Here is a 20,465-nt window from a genome sequence, read left to right as displayed (position 1 = left end):
AAGAGGTGCCAACCATTGAGGATTGGATCTACAAATTGCTGTACATGGCGGAGATGGATAAAATGACAAGAAAATTGAGAGACCTTGACCCAGGGCAGTTTAACAAGGACTGGGATAAGCTGAAACAATATTTGGTGAAAAAATGGGAGGTGGGTGGAGAACTGTGGCAGTTTGAAAATTACTGAAACATAACGGAAGAAGAGGGAAGTGACTATACCGAGTGGGGGAGAGTTGACTGAATAATTCTAAGCAAATACCATATTGGATTATTATATAGAGTATTAGTAGTGCTATTATTATAAGAAATGTAAGGATAAAAGCTAAACTAAATATCTTTCTGACGTAAATAATAGTTGCAAAAGGGTGAATGGATACATATCAGTAGGTTAAATGTGGAAATAATAGATTGACTTATGTTAAACAAATATATGGATTACTCTAGTTACATAGCTCTATAACGGAGAAATTAGATAATTATATTGGATATGATATGTAAAAGGAAGCAAGGAGCAACATATATAGAATATAAGTCAAATTGATTGATTTATTATGAATACATGTAAAGTTTATAGAAGTACTAGAAAATATGTATAAGGTGGGGCAAATTGTTTGTCCCATATTGAAGAGAGTAGAAAGAGTAAAATAGAGTATAGGTGATCAGAATGAATATTATTGAAAGGAATCAGAAATAGCACAAATATGATAGATAAGCTTAGAAGAATTTGAAAGTATATTATAATAAATATAGTAAAATTCATATGAGTAAAGGGAAAATAGATGAGGGCTTGGAAAACTGTTGGAAGTCAACAAAAGGGGGGGGAATGGGAGGGGGTTAGAATTGGAAATTTAAAGGAATGTGAGTGTAAATGATATGATATGATATATTTCTAATCCAATAAAAAATTTTACAAAAAAAAAAAAAGAGAGCTGTTTGCATCTACTCCTCCTTCCCCTCCCGTCCTCTATCACAAGGAGCTGTTTGAAAGCTGTTTGCATCTACTCCTCCTTCCCCTCCCCTCCTCTATATCTGACCAGTTTCTTCTTGCCCTTCATGCATCTGCCAAAGAGAACTGTGATTCTCGAAAGCTTATGCTACAATAAAGTTGGTTAGTCTTAAAGGTGCTACTGGACTCTTTTTGATTCTGTGAGGACATAAGCATTTATTATCACCATATTAAAGGTAAACACTTCCAAATATAAAGTTATTTTTTAAATCCAGTGATTTCGCAGTCAGGCAGGCATGGCCAACCTTAGGCTGTCCCACAGTACCCACAGCAGGAAGATAAAATGAATGAAAGCCTTCAATTTCAAAAACCCCTTAGGCCAGGTCTCGTGCAGAAGCAGTATATGAGTTGAGGACAGAAAATCAAGGAAAATCATGCTGCCATTTGTTCCGTTGCTTCAACATTAGCTGCCACTCCTAAAAACTCTAAAATCTGGTCATTTAAATCTACAAGTGCATATGAAGCATTTTGCCCCCTTGTAATACTGTTCCCCCTCCTAAGAAGGTCAGAATAAGCAGATATTTCCTCCAGGTTAAACATACACTCTTCAGTGACCAGATCTCTATCAAGGTCAATTCGTGGAGCTAAATCAGCTTCTGCCTCCTTATCTGCTAAGTCGCATATATCCCCAATTGTAGTCCCCCTCACTCTCGCCTTAAAGCCTCCTGATCCTTTTGTTGAAGTTCACATTGGAGGTGGATCAAGTATTTCTCTATTACAGGCTGTTGTTGAAAGAGGTCCAACAGAGTAACTTCTAACTCTATTGTATTTCCAAGTAACTCTGGGGCCGCATTGGACTGTGACCTGGCATCCAAAGTTACAGTGACACCATCCCAAATAATATTCAGACGGATATTATGGGATCTTGGCATTGCTTTTGGCCCAGTCCATTTGATTAAGGGAGTAACAATGTTATTCTCAAATGCTCTCACCAGGGAAACACCATATCCCTTAAATTGTCCTGCCAGTTTCCATAACATAGCAGGCAATTTTCTTGTTTGAAAGTTTAACAACAATCTACTAAAGACTGGTTTTCATGGCAAAAACCCTTAGGATCTTAAATCAATTTTGCCATAATTAATCTGCAAAAGTTTGCAAAGTCTTTGTTTAATTTAATGCTTGTTATTCCACGAGGGAAACTTATCTCTGTAGGGGTGGATCACTAGCGTCACCTGACAGGGATTTAACAATATATTGGTCTGTTGGAATACTGGAACAGTTTTGGAATATTTTGACAATTACAGCAAAATTTGAAGTACTTGAATAAGCTTAATAAATGTAATAAAGAACAGAAGGACAGAAGAAAGAAGAAGAAAGAGAAGAAAAGGGGGTGAATAGATTATTCCGTCTCCCTGCACAGCGCATCCCCCCTACCCTCTCCACCACATGGGCCACGATTTAGAAGGAGTGACTGGAGATGCACTGCGAGTGGAGGGAGGCTGTGTCCCAGGACGATGAGTACATGGCTGGCCCGGCCGCATCAATGGCAGTGACAGCTGCGGACTGCCTGGGGGATCTGATGGCTGCCAGGCACAATGGCTGGACACACCTTGAGGGGCTGCTTGGGCAGGTCACGGCTGCAGCTCATGGCCTCCTGCAAGCCACCCTCCCATCCTGCTGCCTGCATGGGGCGGCTTGGGGGACACGTCAGGGTTACCCCAGCAATGTGGCCAGATGGCCAGAATGCACCCCACAAGTGAACATGGCTTACCTCCCAGTGAGGTGCAGCCCCCTCCTAGTCCACCAGGAGGGTAATGCTCCTGGCTGCTCCCACTGTGGGTTCTGTGGCAGCTCCAGCAGGTCCTCCCCAGAGGGTCCCTCTCTAATGATAGGGCAATTACTGCATGCCCCCTCGCCAAGGGCTGCACCTCCGATGGGGGCCATGTGCCCCATTTGACACTCGGCCAGTCAGCTCCCCCCAACCACGTATTTCCATGTGGTTGATGTGACCATGGGGTTATGTGATCCCCAGCTGCCTGCTCTCTGGCAGGGGAGGAAGGAGGTGTCAATGTGGCCCACACATGGGCTGCACCTTTGCTCATCATTTGCTCACATAACATGGGGGCAGCGCCATTGGGGATGCTGGCGGGGTTGTCAGGGGAATGGCAGGGCATGCGCTCCAAGGGGCACCCTTGCAGGGATAGCTCGCTGGGACAGTTTTCTCACGAAAGTCCTCAGGGAGTGGATGGGCAGTGCCACAGGTATGCAGGCACACAGGTGCTGGCAGCACAACAAGCCTCAGGATTGTGTTGTCAATAACTTATGGAAAAATGATTAATTCACACGGAAGAATAAAAATGTGGGGAAATCTAAAAGATGAAAGTAAAAATATACAGTGGTTATCATATTCACAACTGATTTCAAGGCTGAGAAACAAAATAAAAGTAAAAAGTGGAATGATCAGGGACCTAACAAAATTTGAAAAATTGATCACACGACGCAAAGAACATCTGTTGGGATGAATGTATAAAACATTATTGCCATTTGACATAGAAGAACAAGTAAAATCATGTGTAATCAAGAGGATGAAGAACCTTGGGGGAAATTACTATTGGCCAAGCTACAAGTGACAAAAGGCACAGATTGGACACTTGTTAGCTTCCCTCAAGTTTTGATGGGAAATGTAGGCATCCTAGTCCTGCAGCTTTGCTCTCCGACTGCTGTCCAATGGACTTTTCAACTGTCACTTGTCCAACATTCCGCCAAGCTGCCTACATTTCCCATCAAAACTTGAGGGAAGCTGACAAGTGTCCAATCTGTGCCTTTTGTCACTTGTAGTTCCGCACTATGCAACAGTGGGAAACTTTATGAATAAAAAATATTAAATTTATAAAGAGTCAAATGTTAACCCTCCCAAGGACACAGGGGTTATTTTTACCTCAGAAGTCATTGAAAAATTGTTTTATCCATTTAAAACTTTCTACAGGCAACAATTTCCTGTTATGCTTTCTCCTCAATGAACTTCAGTGCTCTGAAGTCCCTCTCTCTTCCCTCCACACTTCCTTTCTTTTTAAAGTCTGAGATTCATCAAAAGTGTAAACGGGGTCATTTTGGCCTCCAATAGACTTGGCTTGAAAGTGGAAGTACTTTGCATAATTGTAAACAGGGGTTCTAGTGACTCCAACAAATATTGAAAAATGATTTTAGCACTGTTTCCATGTATAAATAGATGGACCAACACCTATTATCTCCATTTAATAGAAAGGTGGAGCAAATAGTGAAAACTAAAATTTCTCTCCATAATTTATATCCATAGACATTTGTTGTGTAAAAATCATACTTTTGGCTTTGGGGTTTTACACTACTTTTGGAATTGGGGGTCGCAATGACCCCTGCTATGAGCCTGGGCCTAGTGAGGCCTAGTGGCTCTGAGAAAGCCTGCACTAAAATGACTGCACAGCCTACATTTTCCAGGTTCCCTTTGGCCCCTGTGATTAGGAAAGAGGGGATTCCGAGGGAAAAATTGCACCAATATGAAACTAGAGAGATGGTGCCTGAGAGAAGGGATAAAAGGCCTCACCACAGTGGGAGCATGTTCACTCCTAGGAAGCAGAGCTGAGGAGAGGCTGCTGCAGAAAGAGTGTTCCCCTCATCCAGAAGGGGTGAGACAGAAGCAGTCACCAGGAGACAGTTAAGGAAAGTATAGTTAGATGCGTTAGTATGTGTTTGTTTTGTTTATTCACCAACCTTTCCTAATCTCTTTATTTTACAAGTTGGAACACTAGTTATTAATAAACCTTTATAATAAAGTTCTTTCTCATTCTGCCTGGGTCCTCACGCCTCATTCGATCACTTTATAAATCAAACCTATTGGGAAAGAGTAATCTGAAGGGGTCAGTTGGGTGCTCTGGGCCCTTCCGAGGGAACCTGTACTAGAGTGGTGGCAGCCTATATAGAGAGTTTACCTGGGCCTCAGCAGCTATGACAACCCCCAAGGAAACCACTGTTTGCAACCTGAATTGTGTATATAATAGGAGCAGGTAAAAGCCCTATGTCTGAGCCCTCCCAAAGCTTCCCTTATGTCCACAGATACATGGAAAAGCTCAAATTAAACTGTATTGCAATTTTGGAAAATGGAGTCATTTTAGCCCCCTGCAAGACAAGCCTTGGCATGTTTGCAGGCATCATGCAGACCTCTTCACATTTTCCAAAGAGCCATTCATCTTGGAACTTTAGATTACCCATAGCCATCTGTCCACTGAGCTGATTGTTTCCCTTTGTTATTAAGGAAGAGCTCTTAATTGTAAGGCTCCAACAAGTGCAGCCTGAGGGCAGGTTACAAGAAAGCTAACAGTTAAAAATGATTGCTTTCTTTAACTATCTTGTTAAAGAACTATCTTGTTCTTTCTTTAACCATCTTGTTAAAGAACTATCTTTCTTTAACCATCTTGTTAAAGAACTATCTTGTTCTTTCTTTAACCATCTTGTTAAAGAACTATCTTGTTTTTTAAAAGTGGTGGGGCTCAATTTTACCCTTTACATTTCTGTGAAGATTTGATGTTTTCAATGAGGGGTATTTTTGACCTTGATTCCAGATTTTACACTTCTTTGTCCTGCATTGCTGAAGAAAGTTATTCTTGAGGCCTGATTTTTTCTTAATAGCTAACGTAATGATTGAGAGAACTATCAGATTTCCATTTTGGGGGTTGTAAGTTGGGGTCCTTTTGACCCCAATCCCCAAGTAGTCAGGTTTTTCCCTTAGGAAGGTTAAAAGAAAATTTGTATGTTCTTCCAATGGTATATTACACCAAAAGTTACAGATAAAATGGATAAAAAGTATAGGGGGAAATGTTAGAAATGTAAAGAACATGATGGTACCTTTTATAATTTGTGGTGTACTTGTAAAACTAAAAAATATTGGAAATAAATACATGATATAGTGCATGATATCTTGAAAATAAAATTTGTTCTGGATCCAAAGACCATGTTATTGGATGTTTTGCCCAAAAGTTTCTCAAAAATTTTGTAAGAGGTTTTTAATTATATGATAATGGTGGCCAGAGTGATATTTGCAGCCAAATGGAAAGCTGATTGTTGTCCTAGACAAGAAGAATGGGAAGATAAACTGGCAGATTTTGCTACGATGGCTAAACGAACAAACCATATTAATAAAAGACCCGTATTAGAATTTAAAGAAAGATGGTGAAAATATTATGCATATTATATTAATTAAGATGATCTGCGGAAGAAGTTTAGGAGAATATAGCAGAAGTTGTATAACTTAATGTAAATGGAGCAATAATAGGACTTTAACTAATTGAATTTTTTACTTAGAAGATTTGAAGTATTGGTTGAATTTTGAGAGCTTTAGAATTAATGTGAAATTATATCTTTTTATTTTCTTTTTCTTTTTTAAAGCAGTATATTTCTTTTTTCTTTTTATCTGTATATTCCTTTTTTGTAATCTGTAATATATATTTTTCTGTTATGTTTCATATTGGTAGTAATAAAAATAAAGTACAAAAAAATAAAAAAATAAAATTCCCTGTACAGTAGGAATTCCCCTCCCAGCTTTTATGTATATTGGAGAATCATAAGCAAAGATATGAATGTCTTGAAAAGAAGCCACGTCAGCTTTCAAATATTTAAGATGCTTGAGTACACATGTGTGCTTCTCTGAAGGGAACTGAGTCCCATGACTTTTAATTTACCCATTATATAAAGGCAGGCTAATAGAAAGAGACTATACTGATGCTAGTGTGGTTGGTCCTGAGATCTTGTACTCACTTCAGTATGTTGCACTCAAAGGATGCAAACAGAGCAGAGTAATTTGATGATTTATTGGATAATCAACAACATGAGTTCTGGGTTCACCTTCATAGGATATGAGGGGGGAGACGTAAGGAAATGTTCCAAACAATTTTTTAAAAGTCAGAAGGTAAAACAGACCATTAAAAAACAGAAAGAAAACTTGGGTGTCTTTCCCAAAGGTCCCAGGGTCTACATAACTAAAGAAATGGGGAATCTCGGGATTCTGATATATAAATTCTCTACCAGTCCAGGTTGATACAGGTCTATACAAAGACCATTCAAAACAAGATTATATTTACTAATCAATTAAAGAGAATGTGCTGTGAAAAACAGCAACATTTACTTAATACTTAGAAGAAAAGATTCATCAAGTGATCTATTATACTCATGAAACAAATTTAAATAATAAATTGTCTTCACAGACAATCGCCCTCACAGATGATCTTCGCAGGGTTCTGGATTGGGGCAGATCAGTGCTGCTGGTGTCTTTAGATCTTAAGGCAGCGTTTGATACAGTCGACTATGATCACTGCCTCGCCGGCATAGGGATACAGGGGACTGCCTCACAGGGGCTAGTCTCTTTTCTACACAGTCGGGGACAGGGAGTGGCGCTTCGAGAGTAGTTGTCACCGCATCACCCATTGGCATCCCTCAGGGGGATTCTCTCCTCAATTTTATTCAACATCTATATGCGCTCCCTCGCCCAGTTGGTGTGAATTTTCAGATTGGGTTGCCATCAGTATGTTGATGACATCCAATTATTTCTGCTGATGGAGGGCTGGCTGGATTCCGCTCTGGCTAGTCTGCCTGGGATTTTGGAGGCGGTGGCTGGGTGGTTAAAACAGCCGACTGAAATTGAACCCTATGAATAGAGAGGTCCTGCATTTGAGCCGTGGAGTATTAGATTTGGGAAACTGGCTCCCAACTCTTGATGGGGTGTCACTTGCACCCATGCTGATAGTGAGATGTATGGTTGTGGTCCTGAATGCTTTATTGTCAATGGAGGCCCAGATCATGGTGGCTGCCAGGTCTGCATTTTTCTGTCTTTGCTAGATAAGGCAGCTTGTCCTTTACCTTTTGACCCATGACCTAACTGCAATGATCCAGGCAACGGCCACCTCCAGCCTAGACTACTGAAACTTGCTTTACACAGGGCTACCCTTGGGTCTGCTCAGGAAATTGCAACTGGTCCAGAATGCAGCAGCACGTATCCTTGTAGGGTTGCATGTAGGTCACGTATAAAACCTGCCTTACGCCAACTGCACTGGCTCCCAGTTGAATTCCAGATCAGGTTCAAGGTTTGGGTTTTAACTTTTAAAGCCCTTAATGGTCTGGGACCGACATACCTGTGGGACCGCCTCTCACCATATGTCCCCTGGAGGGTGCTCCATTCAGCCGACAAACATCTGCTGGTGATCCCTGGCCCCAAGGACATTCCCCTAACCTTGACCAGGGACAGGGCCTCTTCAGCCCTGGCACCAACCTGGTGGAACTCTCTGTCTATAGACACCAGGGCCCAACTGGACTTGCTATTATTCTGCCAGGCCTGTAAGACAGAGATGTTCTGCCAGGCTTATGGCTGTGGTTGAGGTTGGGTGATCTGTCCAGCTGGCCTCCTGCTGGGGGAGGGGGTGGGTTTGACCTTCCTCCTGGACCCGTGGTCCACTTAAACATCCTGCCCTATAGGGTCTGAAGACTGGGTCACGTAATTGCTGAGCGCTGCATTGGGATGTTGTTATAACTGTAGTGCTGATGGTTTTATGCTCTACTCTATGTTGTGTATTTGATTTGTATGACTTGATGTTATCTGCTCCAAGCCTGCTTGCAGGGAGAGCAGGCTATAAATGTAATAAATTAAATTAAATTAAACTAAACAAGAGCTGACCAAGATAAAAGTGAGTGCCACCACTTCAATACTGTACTGTACTGTACTGTACAATTCTGTACAATACTGTCATAATAAAGAGCAGAACAAGTTCATGTTATATAATGTGCAAGTATAAGTAATACTTTTCACTATACAAGATACAATTTCAATCGGCTAGGTTTAAATGAAAGAGTACAAAATCTGGCTCAAAAGTACAAAGTACAAACGACAAAATTCCAATTCTAAGCTGATGGCAGGAGATATTAAGAGGGCTGTTTACAAGTATCCTATTAGTGAAACAACACAGAGTATAACTGCTGTACACGAAGAGCCACTTGCCACTAGAGAAAAACATACGCATGTGAATGAAGCCCTGCCATAAAATGCTGTCTGTTTGCCCAGAGGGGGAAGGGGGATGTTACTTATTGACTGATGATAGTGAACAGTCCAGAGCTTTGTGATATCACCTTTTATCATTTGTGGTGTACCTGTAAAATAATGTTAAAATGTTGGAAATAAATACATGATACAGTGCAAGATACATTCCCACATTGCAGACGAAGAAGGGGCAGGCTGCCACCTTGCTTAGTTTGGTTTTTGCTTTTTACTGCAACATGACATGGAGGGGTGAGAATCTTTTACCCCAAACTAACAAATGAACTTATTATGTAGTGAAATATTAAGGCATGTGTGTGTGAAAAAAATCCTTCTTCACTTCTTGCTATTGACTGATATCCAGTTTCTTAGCAGATGACAATTCCTTCGGTTTCTCACTGTAGCATTTCATCCTCCTAACCCTTCCTAGGATTCCCTGCCCACCTCACTAAAGGCAAAGAGGACTTGGTACTCTTTCCAGGTTCCACAGGACAAAGCACACAAGGTTAAGGGAGGCTCAGTACAAGGCTCAGGTAGAAGGCAGATGAGTCAGAAGATACTCACTGACAGTGGTAATGGGCCTGGGGAAAGGCAGGAAGCCTTGGGAATGAACAGAGGTAAAGCCCCTTCCATAAAAGAAACAGGGAGCAAAGCCCAGAAGTTTCTGGAATCTGTTTTGAAAGCTCTTCATGCAGGTGCCTTCTTCAAATACCACCTGCTGGAAAAGGTCATTCTCTCCAAAAGAGAAAGCGGGAACCAGGTGGGCCCTGTGTGGGAGAGACAACATGAGTGAGAGCAGGCAGCAGCGTAAGAGCCAAAAGCTTATCTTGCGTGTGCATGACTTTGTGACTCATCAAGCTGAACAGTCACCACCAACAATGGCTTGAGACTGCAAAAACCATATTGGGCAGGCTGGCTTTAGTAGAGGCCCTCCACACTATCCAACTGGCAGAATTTTAAGAGCTCCTTGCATCTTGCATTCAAGATAACACATCTTAGAACCAGGGCAGACAGTATTCAGTTGAGCAGGTCTTCGGATTGTTTTAGACATGGCCTCTGCACTCAGACTTCACACAGGTTGTGGTGGCCACATGGTTACAAGGGTTTCATGAAGACCAGCCAGGGAAAATTTTGCATTTGGACACCTCATGACGTGTTTGCCCCCAGCTAAGTGGCAAGAGTGACCTGGCATTTGAATGTACCTACCCATGCTGCAGTGCCATCCGGACAAAGCCCTTCCGTTTGTTAAGGATTATGGTAGTCAGTCCTGGCTTGCAAGAGAGTGATTCAGCAGCCCCCCCAACAACAATGGCCACAGCATTTCCAGTGCCATTCCTGGAAATCAAGTGCCCGATTGCTCGGCGAGTCACAGGACACAAACCTACAGAGCAGGAAAGTTTGAGAAAGCATTTAACTCTCATCTGGTTTTCCATCTAGTTAGAGTTCTGTCTCTTTAATTTAGCCTAAATTATCCAAAAAGACTGAGATAAATGATGACATTCTAAAACAATATCCAAATATAAAACAGAATCATATGATTAAAAGTATAATGTGTCATAATTCAAGATTAAATCCTCTAATATGAATGATAAAATGGCAATAAATCGTTAATTCGTTGACTGAAGAAAAGACATGGGCAGACTCACCGCCACTCATCAAGTATTCTCTGAAAACAGGCAAGCGGAAATTGCCTGCAAGGGTGGCCAGAAAGGGTCTGATGCCTGGGAATTTTTCACAGAAGCCTGTGGAACGAGTGACAAAGTTGCAGAAAGCACCAACGCAGAGAATCCCATGAGGGTGGACACCCACAATATAGTTGTGGCTTGGCAGCAAGTTATGAGTCTTTACCAGCTGGAAGATAAAAACAAGTGAGAAAGGAATTTTTTAAGCTCTCTGTCCACTTTTCATATCAACATATCTACTGAGAGACACCAGCAGGAAAGATGGAAACAATGCACCGAACAACTATGTAAAAAAGACAGAAGGATGGCAGACACTTTTGACGAAGAATCTTTTGATGAAGAACCAGAAATCCTAGAAAGTGAAGTGAAAGCTGCCCTCAAAGCATTTGGGAGAAACAAAACACCTGGAGTAGTTGGAATACCAAGAGAGCTATTTCAAGCTACAGAAACGGAGTCTGTCAGAATCTGAGATAGGGTTGCCAGCTCCAAGTTGGGAAATTCCTGGAGATCTGGGGGGTGAAACCTGGAGAAACCTGGAGGAAGTGGAGTTTGGGGAGGGAAAAGACCTTGGCGTGGTATAATTCCATACAGTCCACCCCCCCAAAGTAGCCATTTTCTCCAGGTGAACTGATCTCTGTGGCCTAGAGACCAGTTGTAATTTCGGGAGATCTCCAGCCACTACCTGGAGGCTGGTGGCAACCCTAGGCTGAGAGAGCTCTGGAAGAGCTGTGACTGACCCAAGGTCACCCAGTTGGCTACAAGTGGTGGAGGAGTAGGGGATTAAACCCAGTTCTCCAGATTAGAGTCCTGCCACTCTTAACCGCTACTGGCTCTCTGTCAAATGCTAGCAGCATCTGCCATACTCATGCCTGAGGGCTGGGCCTGGATTTCATGATTATCTCTCACAGTTAATCTGTGCTGTAAACTGTTTCTTCACTCTGATGGGATGCAAATCTGTTTGTTCCTGAACTTCTCTCTCCTAGACTATACTTGCTCCTAGCCTCTGAGAAAGGAGCCCACATAACCTTGAAACCCTGTGTGTCGTTCCCTGTGTAGATGTTTTCCAGCGGAACTGGTCAGCCTCTAGGGAAGGGGTGGGGGGAACGCTAGCCTGTGAATGATATTTGTTCTTGATACTTGCTTGTGCCTCATTCCTGACAAAGAATCCAGTAAGATTATGATACTAGCAATTTTTCAATAAAGCTTTACTAACCACAGTAGAGTCTTTTGGAAAGTCACTTGGCAGATTCCTTACACTCTCATTTTAGACCATTCTTAAAATTTCTGTTAGCCGTATTGCAGCTGATCAGCTGAGGAAACTTGGAAACAGGTTTTTTTTAATGCACCAACATTGCAACATTGTTGTTGTTGTTTTAAAAATAAAAAATAAAAACTGGAATGGTTGCTTTTCAACTAATCAGGACGCAGGAGAATAAAGGCGAGGGCGAAAGGCAGGCCCAGGCCCAGACCGAAGAGCGCATTTTGCGCTTCAAAAAAGCTATGATCTGACTTGTCTGGAAAAAAATCCGGATATCTACGAAAGGAGAAAAACCACAGAAAACCTTGGGGGGGGGATTGATTCTGCAGCTGATGCATCCTATCGCCATGCAAAACTCAAAAAAGTCTAGGAAGCAAGGCGATTTTGACCATGTGTGCAGAATTCTGGAGAGAAATCAATGCAGTGTGGGGCCAGAACTGGCAAAATCAGCTTCAACGCCTTATTCTCTCAGAAGTTTTCTATGAAAATTACCCCAGAGTAATTGTCTTTAGGATTGTAATCCACATTTATTAAGTTAATTATAATCTATTTATAGTCTGGTTGCTTCTCAAAGGTGGAGTGAATGCTAGGCATAAGTCCAATTTGATTCAGTGGGCTTAGTTCTAGGAAAGTGTTCTGTGTTTTCAGTCCTAGGCCGTTTCCAGACGGCCCCCCGCCTCGCGAAACGTCGCGCGTCGTCGCGCGTCGTTGCGCAGAAAACGCGAAATATCGCGTTTTCTCGCGCGAGTTTTGCGCGACGTCGCGCAAAACTCGCGCGAGAAAACGCGATATTTCGCGTTTTCTGCGCAACGACGCGCGACGACGCGCGACGTTTCGCGAGGCGGGGGGCCGTCTGGAAACGGCCCTAGTGTGGCATAACATCAGCCTCTAGTGGGGAGACTCAGTTGATAATCTTTCCACTGGATCAGGCACTTCCTTTCAGACCAACCTGTCTTACAGGGCAAGTTTGTGAACTTGAAGGCATGGCCCAGAGCTCCCAGATGGTGGAAGTCTGCATTCATTTGTGTGAAATATTTGTCAGTCTCCTTTCCCCCCAATAAAATGGGCCCAGAGTGGCTTTGTGAAAAGGGTATTTGTGAAAAATCCAGCCAACATTAGTATTTATATGAATACAACTAATCCATACAATCAGGACTGACATATACCTCCTAAAAACACAGATTCGTATAATTTAAGCAAAAGTTGTTCTAAACAAAACTACTTTACAGTCTTCAGGAAAGACTGCTAGGAAGAAAGCTGTTCAGTTGAAACCCCATTACAAAGCATTAGGGCCACCACCGCTGCAGCTCTGGGACAGATTACCACTGTCTGCACATGCTTATGGAAAAGGATGTGAGGTCCCAGATCATACAGGGTTTTAAAATCAGTACCACTAAATGGAGCCAAGAACCTATAACTGCATCCCAGTGGCTAACATTGCATCCTTGGGCAAGGTACTTGAGCTGGTGCTTGCTGCACAGCTTCAGGTGTTCCCTGAGGTAGACAGATTATCTAGATCCATTTCAATCTTGATTAAGACCTGGATTTGGGGTGGAAACAGGCTTGGACACCCTGACTGATGAGCTTTGCTGGGAGAATGGTGGGAAATGTGTTGTTTCTTCTGGATCTCTCACCAGCTTTCAACACCATGCACGGTTGGGTTGGGATTCGTAGGGGCACAATGCTTCGGTGGTTCTGCTCTCACTTGATTGGCAAGTTTCAGAATGGGGTGAGGGTAGGGAATTGCTGCTCAGCACAGTGCCATTAATACTATGGGCTTCCATCTTGTTCCCCGTGTTCCTTAACATCTGCATGAAACTGCTGGGAGAGGTCCCTCGGGGATTTGGAGTGAGGTGTCACCAAGATGCAGATGACGCCCATCTAGGGCTGCCAGGTACTCCTGGCAACTGGAGGGAGTTGGGGGTGGAGGAGTGGTTGTGACAGGTACTTACCTTTCTTCTTTGTTTTCACTGCGTTTTGATTTTCACTGTGATCCTTAAAGAATTGGCTCTGGCACAATGCCATCACTTCTGGGCTGCACCAGAAGTGACGTCGTCGACCGGGGCATGCACGTGTTCATTTCTCCAGCCTGCCTCCTCTCACAGGAGCTCCCCGCACTGAGCAGTCAATGATTGGCTGGTCAGAGGCATGAATCATTAGGAGTTTGCCCACCTGGCATCCCTACACCCAGTTCTATGTCTCCATAACAGCCAAGTCAGGTGGGTTTGTGGGAGTCTTGAAAGGTGACTGGAGAAGGAAATAGTATGGATGAGGGCCAATAAACTGAAGCTCAAAGCAGGTAAGATGGTGGTGTCTGGGGACTGCAGAGTCAGCCGGTCCTAGAGGAGCAGGTTCATAGCTTGGGGGTGCTACTAGATCCTTTTGTCACCTCTGACTAATATACTAACTATGGACATTCCTTGAAAAACATTATCTGGCCATAGTGACCCATGCTCTCATTATATCCAAGTTAGGTTACAGCCATGCACTCTGCATAGGGCTGCATTTGACAATGGTCTGGGAACTTCAGATGGTCCAAAATGCTGTGGCCAGGCTATAGTCAGTTACAGGAATTGAATCAACCCTGTGTTGAAAGGTCTGCACTGACTGCCCATCTGTTTCCAGGCACAATTCAAAGTGCTGGTCCCTGCTTTTAAGGTCCAAAATACTTGGAGCCAGGGTACCTGAAGGGCCATCTCCTCCTGTACTGTCTAGCCTGCCAGTTAAGATCTGTCTCTCAAAGCTCTGCTCTCTGTGGTCCCACAAGGATTAGAGACAGGGCATTTTCTCTGGTGATACTTCCCCTTTGGAACAACTTCCCCCTTGAAACTTACATGGTTCTCATTTTACTATCTTTTAAGCACCATGCCAAAAAAAAATACACCCTCTTTATGTTTTAAATTAGGAGGCTTATCTTGCCAACTTTTTAAATAGTCTGCTCTGGTTTGTGGTTTGTTTTATGCATTGTTTTATGGGGTTCATCTCTGGGCTGGTTTTTTAATGGCTTGTTTTTACATTGTTTATCTTACTATTTTAGTTGTAAGCTGCCTTCAGCAGTAGTCTGAGGTGCCGTAGAAATCTCGTAAATAAATATCAACAGATGAAACAGATGCTCCAAAACAGGTGATAAAAATTGTGTCTTTGTTAAAAGTTGAGCCACTGTATTTTGAACTAACTGAAATTTCTTGGTTATCTTTAAGAGAACCTCCATGGAGATTTATTTTATTTATTATTAATTTATTTGTGGTATTTATACTTCACTTTTTCACTGAGACTCAAAGCAGATTACCAAGCGGGCAGCTGCTACTTTCTCCCAGGGCGTCCTGCTCCCGGGGAGCTGCTCTGGAGAAAGCCGCCGCGTTGGTAAAGCTCCAGCCGCAGCGACAGCGGAAGGATCTGCTGCAGATTCTTCTGCTGTCGCTGCGGCTGAAGCTTCACCGATGCAGCCGCTTTCTCCAGAGCAGCTCCCTGGGAGCAGGCAGCCTGCAGGGCGCCCTGGGAGAAAGTAGCAGCTGCCCGCCCCCAAACGAAGCCCTCTTGTGGCTCTTCAGGCAGCGATTCTAACAGAGAGGGGAAAGACCACTCGGACTTCACTTCCCAGGTAACCTTGAGAGAAAAATCTCGTGTTCTCCACATGAAAGAAGTCACTTATAGCTTTGCTCTTAGTTTTGTTTGTTTTCAGCCATCTGCTTACAGCTGCCAGGCAGCGATTAAAAACCTCTACTGCTGCATCATTAGGGGATTTGGACAGAGAGATTTAAAGCTAGGTGTCATTTACATATTGATAACATCTAATTCCAGCACAAGGAATAATTTATCCTGAAGACTTTACATAAAGTTTGAATAACATGGAGAATATGATTTTGTCCTGTGGAACCCTGCAAGATAACTCCCACCCTGAAGATAGCTGGTTGTCAGGCCTGGCTAGGGGATTCTCTCAGACTCTCCACTTCATCCAACACAGTGGTATGAGTTAAAAGGGTCTTTATTCAGATAAAACTCCCTAGAAGTGCACTGGTACATAGAGATTGCCCAGAATGCTGAAGGACAGTCTTCCCCTTTAGGTTATACTCCAGTTCCCCTCCCCCAGTCCAAACAAGTCAGTTGAAGTCAGTGGAAGTCCTGCAAAAGATGCCCAGCCGAAGTTCCCGAGCCCGGTTCCCACACAGCTGCACTGATAAGGTCTCTTAGCTAAGCATAGGCATAGTGAAGGAAGCTACGCTACAGGAAGAAGGCCCACCCCCACCCCCAGTAGACATGCATTTATAGTCATGGCAGGCAGGCTGGCTTGCCTGCCTGACATTATCCCCCCCTCCAAAATTACATCTATAACAGGGTCACCCCCCCCTCAGTTTCTCCAGGTAACGTTTGTGAAACACTTTGATGAGTCTTTGAGCTTTTACATCTTGAGCTTGAACCCACTCATTTTGACTGTGGTCAAAGTACTTCCATTTTATTAAGTAAAATAATTTTCCTCTTCTCCATTTTGAGTCCAACACCACTTCCACTTCATGATGAGGTTGTCCATCCACCATGAGGGGAGGAGGAATTCCAGATTTTGGGTGCCAGGTGTTTGCTTTTGGGGCTTTCTTCAACAAGCTGCCATGGAATACTGAATGGATATGTCTTACATTCTTGGGCAGGTCTAGTTTTACAGCTATTCCATTTATGATGTCGAGGACTTTATAAGGTCCGATATACTTCCATCCTAATTTTTTGCTCGGTTGTTCGCCCTTGAGATTTTTTTATAGATGCACAAACTTCATCTCCAGGTTTCAGATCCCAGAGGGGGGAGCATTTATGGTCCGCATGCTTTTTGTAACCCTGTTTGGCTTTTCCCAAGGTTTTTGTTATTAGATCCCACTGTTTTACGATAGAGTTCCACCAAGTACTAAGATCCCTCCCCCCACTCCCGGGCAGGGGTCTTTCACAAACGATAAGGGTTTGCCTTCAAAGCCCTGTGTGATCTTGAAGGGGGATGCTCCTGTAGAGCTATGAATGCTATTGTTGTAACAATATTCTGCGAACGCTAGAAAATCAGTCCAATTATCTTGTTGATAATTAATGTGACACCTTAAAAATTGATCCAGGACTTGATTAACCCTTACAGATTGCCCATCGGTCTCAGGATGATACATTGAACTCAACCCTTGAGTCATGCCTGTTACTTCCATCAGCTCCTGCCAAAACTTGGCAACGAATTGTGGGCCCTGATCTGATATTATCTTATCCGGGAATGAATGGAGTCTTACTACATGCAGCATGAACAATGTGGCCAACTTTTTGGCTGTTGGCAACTTAGAGCACAGAACGAAATGGGCTTGCTTGGAAAACAAATCCACCACCACCCAAATCACTGTTTTCCCTTTGCTCGGCAGGAGGTCAGTGATGAAGTCCATAGATACTACAGACCAGGGTCGGGGTGGGATTTCCAGAGGTTGTAGTAGTCCGGGAGGTTCCCTCCCCTTCTTTTGCCCATTAAACAGGTCTGGCACATGGATACATATTGCGATACATCCTTCTGCGTTCCTGGCCACCAAAACTGTCTTTGTATTAAGTGCAGTGTTTTTAAATAACCCAGATGCCCAGCCAAGTTGGCATCATGACAAGTGTTTTAATATCTCTCCCCTTAGACCCTGTGGGACATACAATTCGTGGTTCTTATAGCAACAATAATTTCTCCTCTTCTCTAAGTCCTCTGGCCGATTATCCTTCCCCTCCTTTTCCAGTTCCGCCTTAATTTTCTCTTCCCACTCCAGGGGAGGGAGAAGGAGGAAGGCAGTTCACCTTGGCCGCTTGGTTTCTGGTCGTCACTGCTCCTCTCAACCGGGTGAGTGAAAACATCATATCTACCACTTCTTCCCTCTGGCTGTTGTGTTGGGGAAGGCAAGACAGTGCATCTGCCAGGAAGGTTGACTTCCCAGGGAGATGTTTAATCACAAAGTTGAATCATGAGAAAAACTCCACCCACCGCAGTTGCTTGGCTCCCAGCCTGCGAGGCTCTCGCAATGCCTCCAGATTTCTATGATCAGTCGATACCTCAAACGGCACTTTAGCCCCCTCCAGCCAGTGCCTCCATGTACTTAAGGCCAGTTTGACCGCGGCTGCTTCTTATCCCACACCACCCAGTTCCTCTCGGCCTCAGAAAATTTCTTGGACACACAAGCACAGGGGTGCATTTTCCCCTCCTGCCCCTCCTGCAGGGGGGCTCCTCCCATGGCAACGTTGCTCGCATCCACCTGTGTTTCAGAAGGCTTTTCCGGCCTCAGCCTCCCATGCTCAGGCTGGGATTACAGGCGCATAAGCTCCCTTCAGCAGCTTATCTTCTTTAAGTCCTGATGAGTGCTTGGGCAAAGTCATTTCCTAAAACTTGAGGCCCATTGAGGAGATATCTACACTCTTTAAGAAACAATGCCCACCCCCACCACCTAGGAATGCCAGTTCAGACCAGGCTCACAGGATAGACTAATTCATGTTTGACGTTATCATTACATCTAGGTCAACCCGGACTGACTATTAGTTCTACAATATTAAATATAACTTGATGCTCATTACTCAGTGCACATCACGGCAAAATGGTTCCTCCCAGTCCCAACCCTGCAAGGTGGTCCAGAAGGATACCATGAGACTAATTCATTTTCCAAATGATTATCACAAGTCCAAAGCATGCACTTGTAAAACATTTTTGCAGCCATCAGAGAACATAGATGTCTGCTCTCCAAGACTTACCTGAATAGGAAAATAATCTCGAAAATGATTCCAGATTAACCAGTTTCGTACCCAGGAAGAACTCCTCCCACCTGCAAGATACAGAAGAGGGGAGTACTCAGGGAACAGGTACTTATTGTGGGGGCCACGTTGCATTTGTTTAGCGCTGTGCCGGGACATGTGTAAACAACCTAGCTAGAGCCAAACACAACAGAAAAGGGTTCTTTCGTTATGTTCTGAGCAAGAACTAGAAGCGGCAGGTGTACTGCAGGGAGAGGAAAGCGGGATTTTAACAGGGGGCATTAGATTCCGCAGAGCGTTCTGGAAACCAATTGGATCCATTAGACTTCATTTGAACTACTGTGTTCAGTTTTGGGCACCACAGTTTAAGGACGTTGACAAGCTGGAACGTGGCCAAAGGAGGGCAACAAACATTGTGAAGGGTCAGAGACAAGTCCTTTGTGGAAAGGTTGGCCAAAGAGAGGAAAGGAGGCTACTGAGAGGTGATATGATAGCCCTCTTCAAGTATTTGAAGAGCTGTCCCATAGAGGATGGAGCGGAGTTATTTTCTGTTTCCCCAGAGGGTTAGACCACAACCAATGGATTAAAATGAAATCAAAAGAGTTTTCAGCGATACATTTGGAAATTCCTGACATTTAGTCCTGTTCCTCAGTGGAACAGGCTTTCTTGGGGATTGTGGACTCTTCTTCTTCAGAAGTTTTTAAGAAGAGGCTAGATGGCCCTCTGACAGCAATGAAGATTCTATGACTCAGTATGAATTTAGGCACATCATGAGAGGGATGCCAAGAAGGGATGAGCCAATGCTAGCCCACAACTGGGAAAACTCAGAAAGACAGACATGCAGAAGAATCACGCTCAAATTCCAATGCATTTGGGTCAACTGCCAAGAAAATGGGAGTAAGTTGAGCATGCAGAAAAGACCGGAAAATGCAGCCAGGATACAGAAGTAGGAAGAGGGACCAGTTACCATCAGTGAAGCAGCATAAGGTAGAAACTAAGGCAGTTTGCTTTACCTAGTGAGAGAGGCAGTGATAGATGAAAGCTGGTCCTAAGGCATTCTGTCCCATCATAATACTTTAAGGTGAAAATGCTCTGTCACAATGTACCAGTGTACATGTGAGAATCAAACCCATGAAAACAAGTAAACAAAAGTTCAAGGTGGAGAAAACACTTCCAGAAGAAGTCACTGTATTTACTTTTGGGTTCTTCCTTACCTTTCTCAGGTGTGTCCCAATCGAAAATAAGCCAAGTCAAGTAGAGGGCAGGAACAGGCCAGAAATTGGTGAAAAGCAAATAGATGAGAAGAAGCAGGAAAACAATTCCTAGAGAAGGAGAAGGAGCTGGTCATCCATTTCTTTACGCATTTCCCTTCGCCAGGGCTCATTTCAAGAGGAAACGCACAGGAACGCAGTTCCAGCAGTTCCCCAAAGAGGTCACATGTCAGGTGGCCCTGCCCACCTGACTCTCGGCCATTTGGGGCCTGTTTCAGCCTGGATTAGGGCTGAAACGGCCCAGATCGGGCCTCTGATGGGTGGTGGATCACTCTCCCAGTCAGCAGCAGCCCGATCCTGACCATTTTGGGCCCCTTTTCAGCCCCTTTTTGCCATTTTGGGCCCAATTTCGGCCCTGAATGGCCAAGATTGGGTCCAAAACAGCCAGGATAGGTGATGTCCGGGGGTGTGGCATATGCAAATCAGTTATGTTAATGACACACTTCTGGTGATGTCAAGGGGCATGGCATATGCTAATGAGTTATGCTAATGAGTTCCTCCAGCTCTTCTACAAAATAACCCCTGCCC

General features: G+C 43.8%; 1 protein-coding gene across 3 annotated transcripts in view; it reads right to left on the bottom strand.

Annotated features, from left to right (window-relative positions):
- The window catches only part of LOC129341379 (diacylglycerol O-acyltransferase 2-like), a 77,499-nt gene that overhangs the window by 19,860 nt on the left and 37,174 nt on the right, over nucleotides 1-20,465 (bottom strand). For all 3 annotated transcript variants that reach the window (XM_054996538.1, XM_054996539.1, XM_054996540.1), the window contains 5 exons: nucleotides 19,881-19,988; nucleotides 18,667-18,737; nucleotides 10,644-10,848; nucleotides 10,204-10,378; nucleotides 9,562-9,764 (listed from right to left, as the gene is read on the bottom strand). In XM_054996538.1, coding sequence (XP_054852513.1) covers nucleotides 9,562-9,764; nucleotides 10,204-10,378; nucleotides 10,644-10,848; nucleotides 18,667-18,737; nucleotides 19,881-19,988 — 762 coding nt within the window. The remainder of the gene's footprint in view (nucleotides 1-9,561; nucleotides 9,765-10,203; nucleotides 10,379-10,643; nucleotides 10,849-18,666; nucleotides 18,738-19,880; nucleotides 19,989-20,465) is intronic.

Source organism: Eublepharis macularius, chromosome 13, assembly GCF_028583425.1.
Source record: "Eublepharis macularius isolate TG4126 chromosome 13, MPM_Emac_v1.0, whole genome shotgun sequence".
Lineage (NCBI taxonomy): Eukaryota > Metazoa > Chordata > Lepidosauria > Squamata > Eublepharidae > Eublepharis > Eublepharis macularius.
The sequence above is the reverse complement of the archived record's forward strand: the minus strand, read 5'-3'. Positions and strand labels throughout refer to the sequence as shown.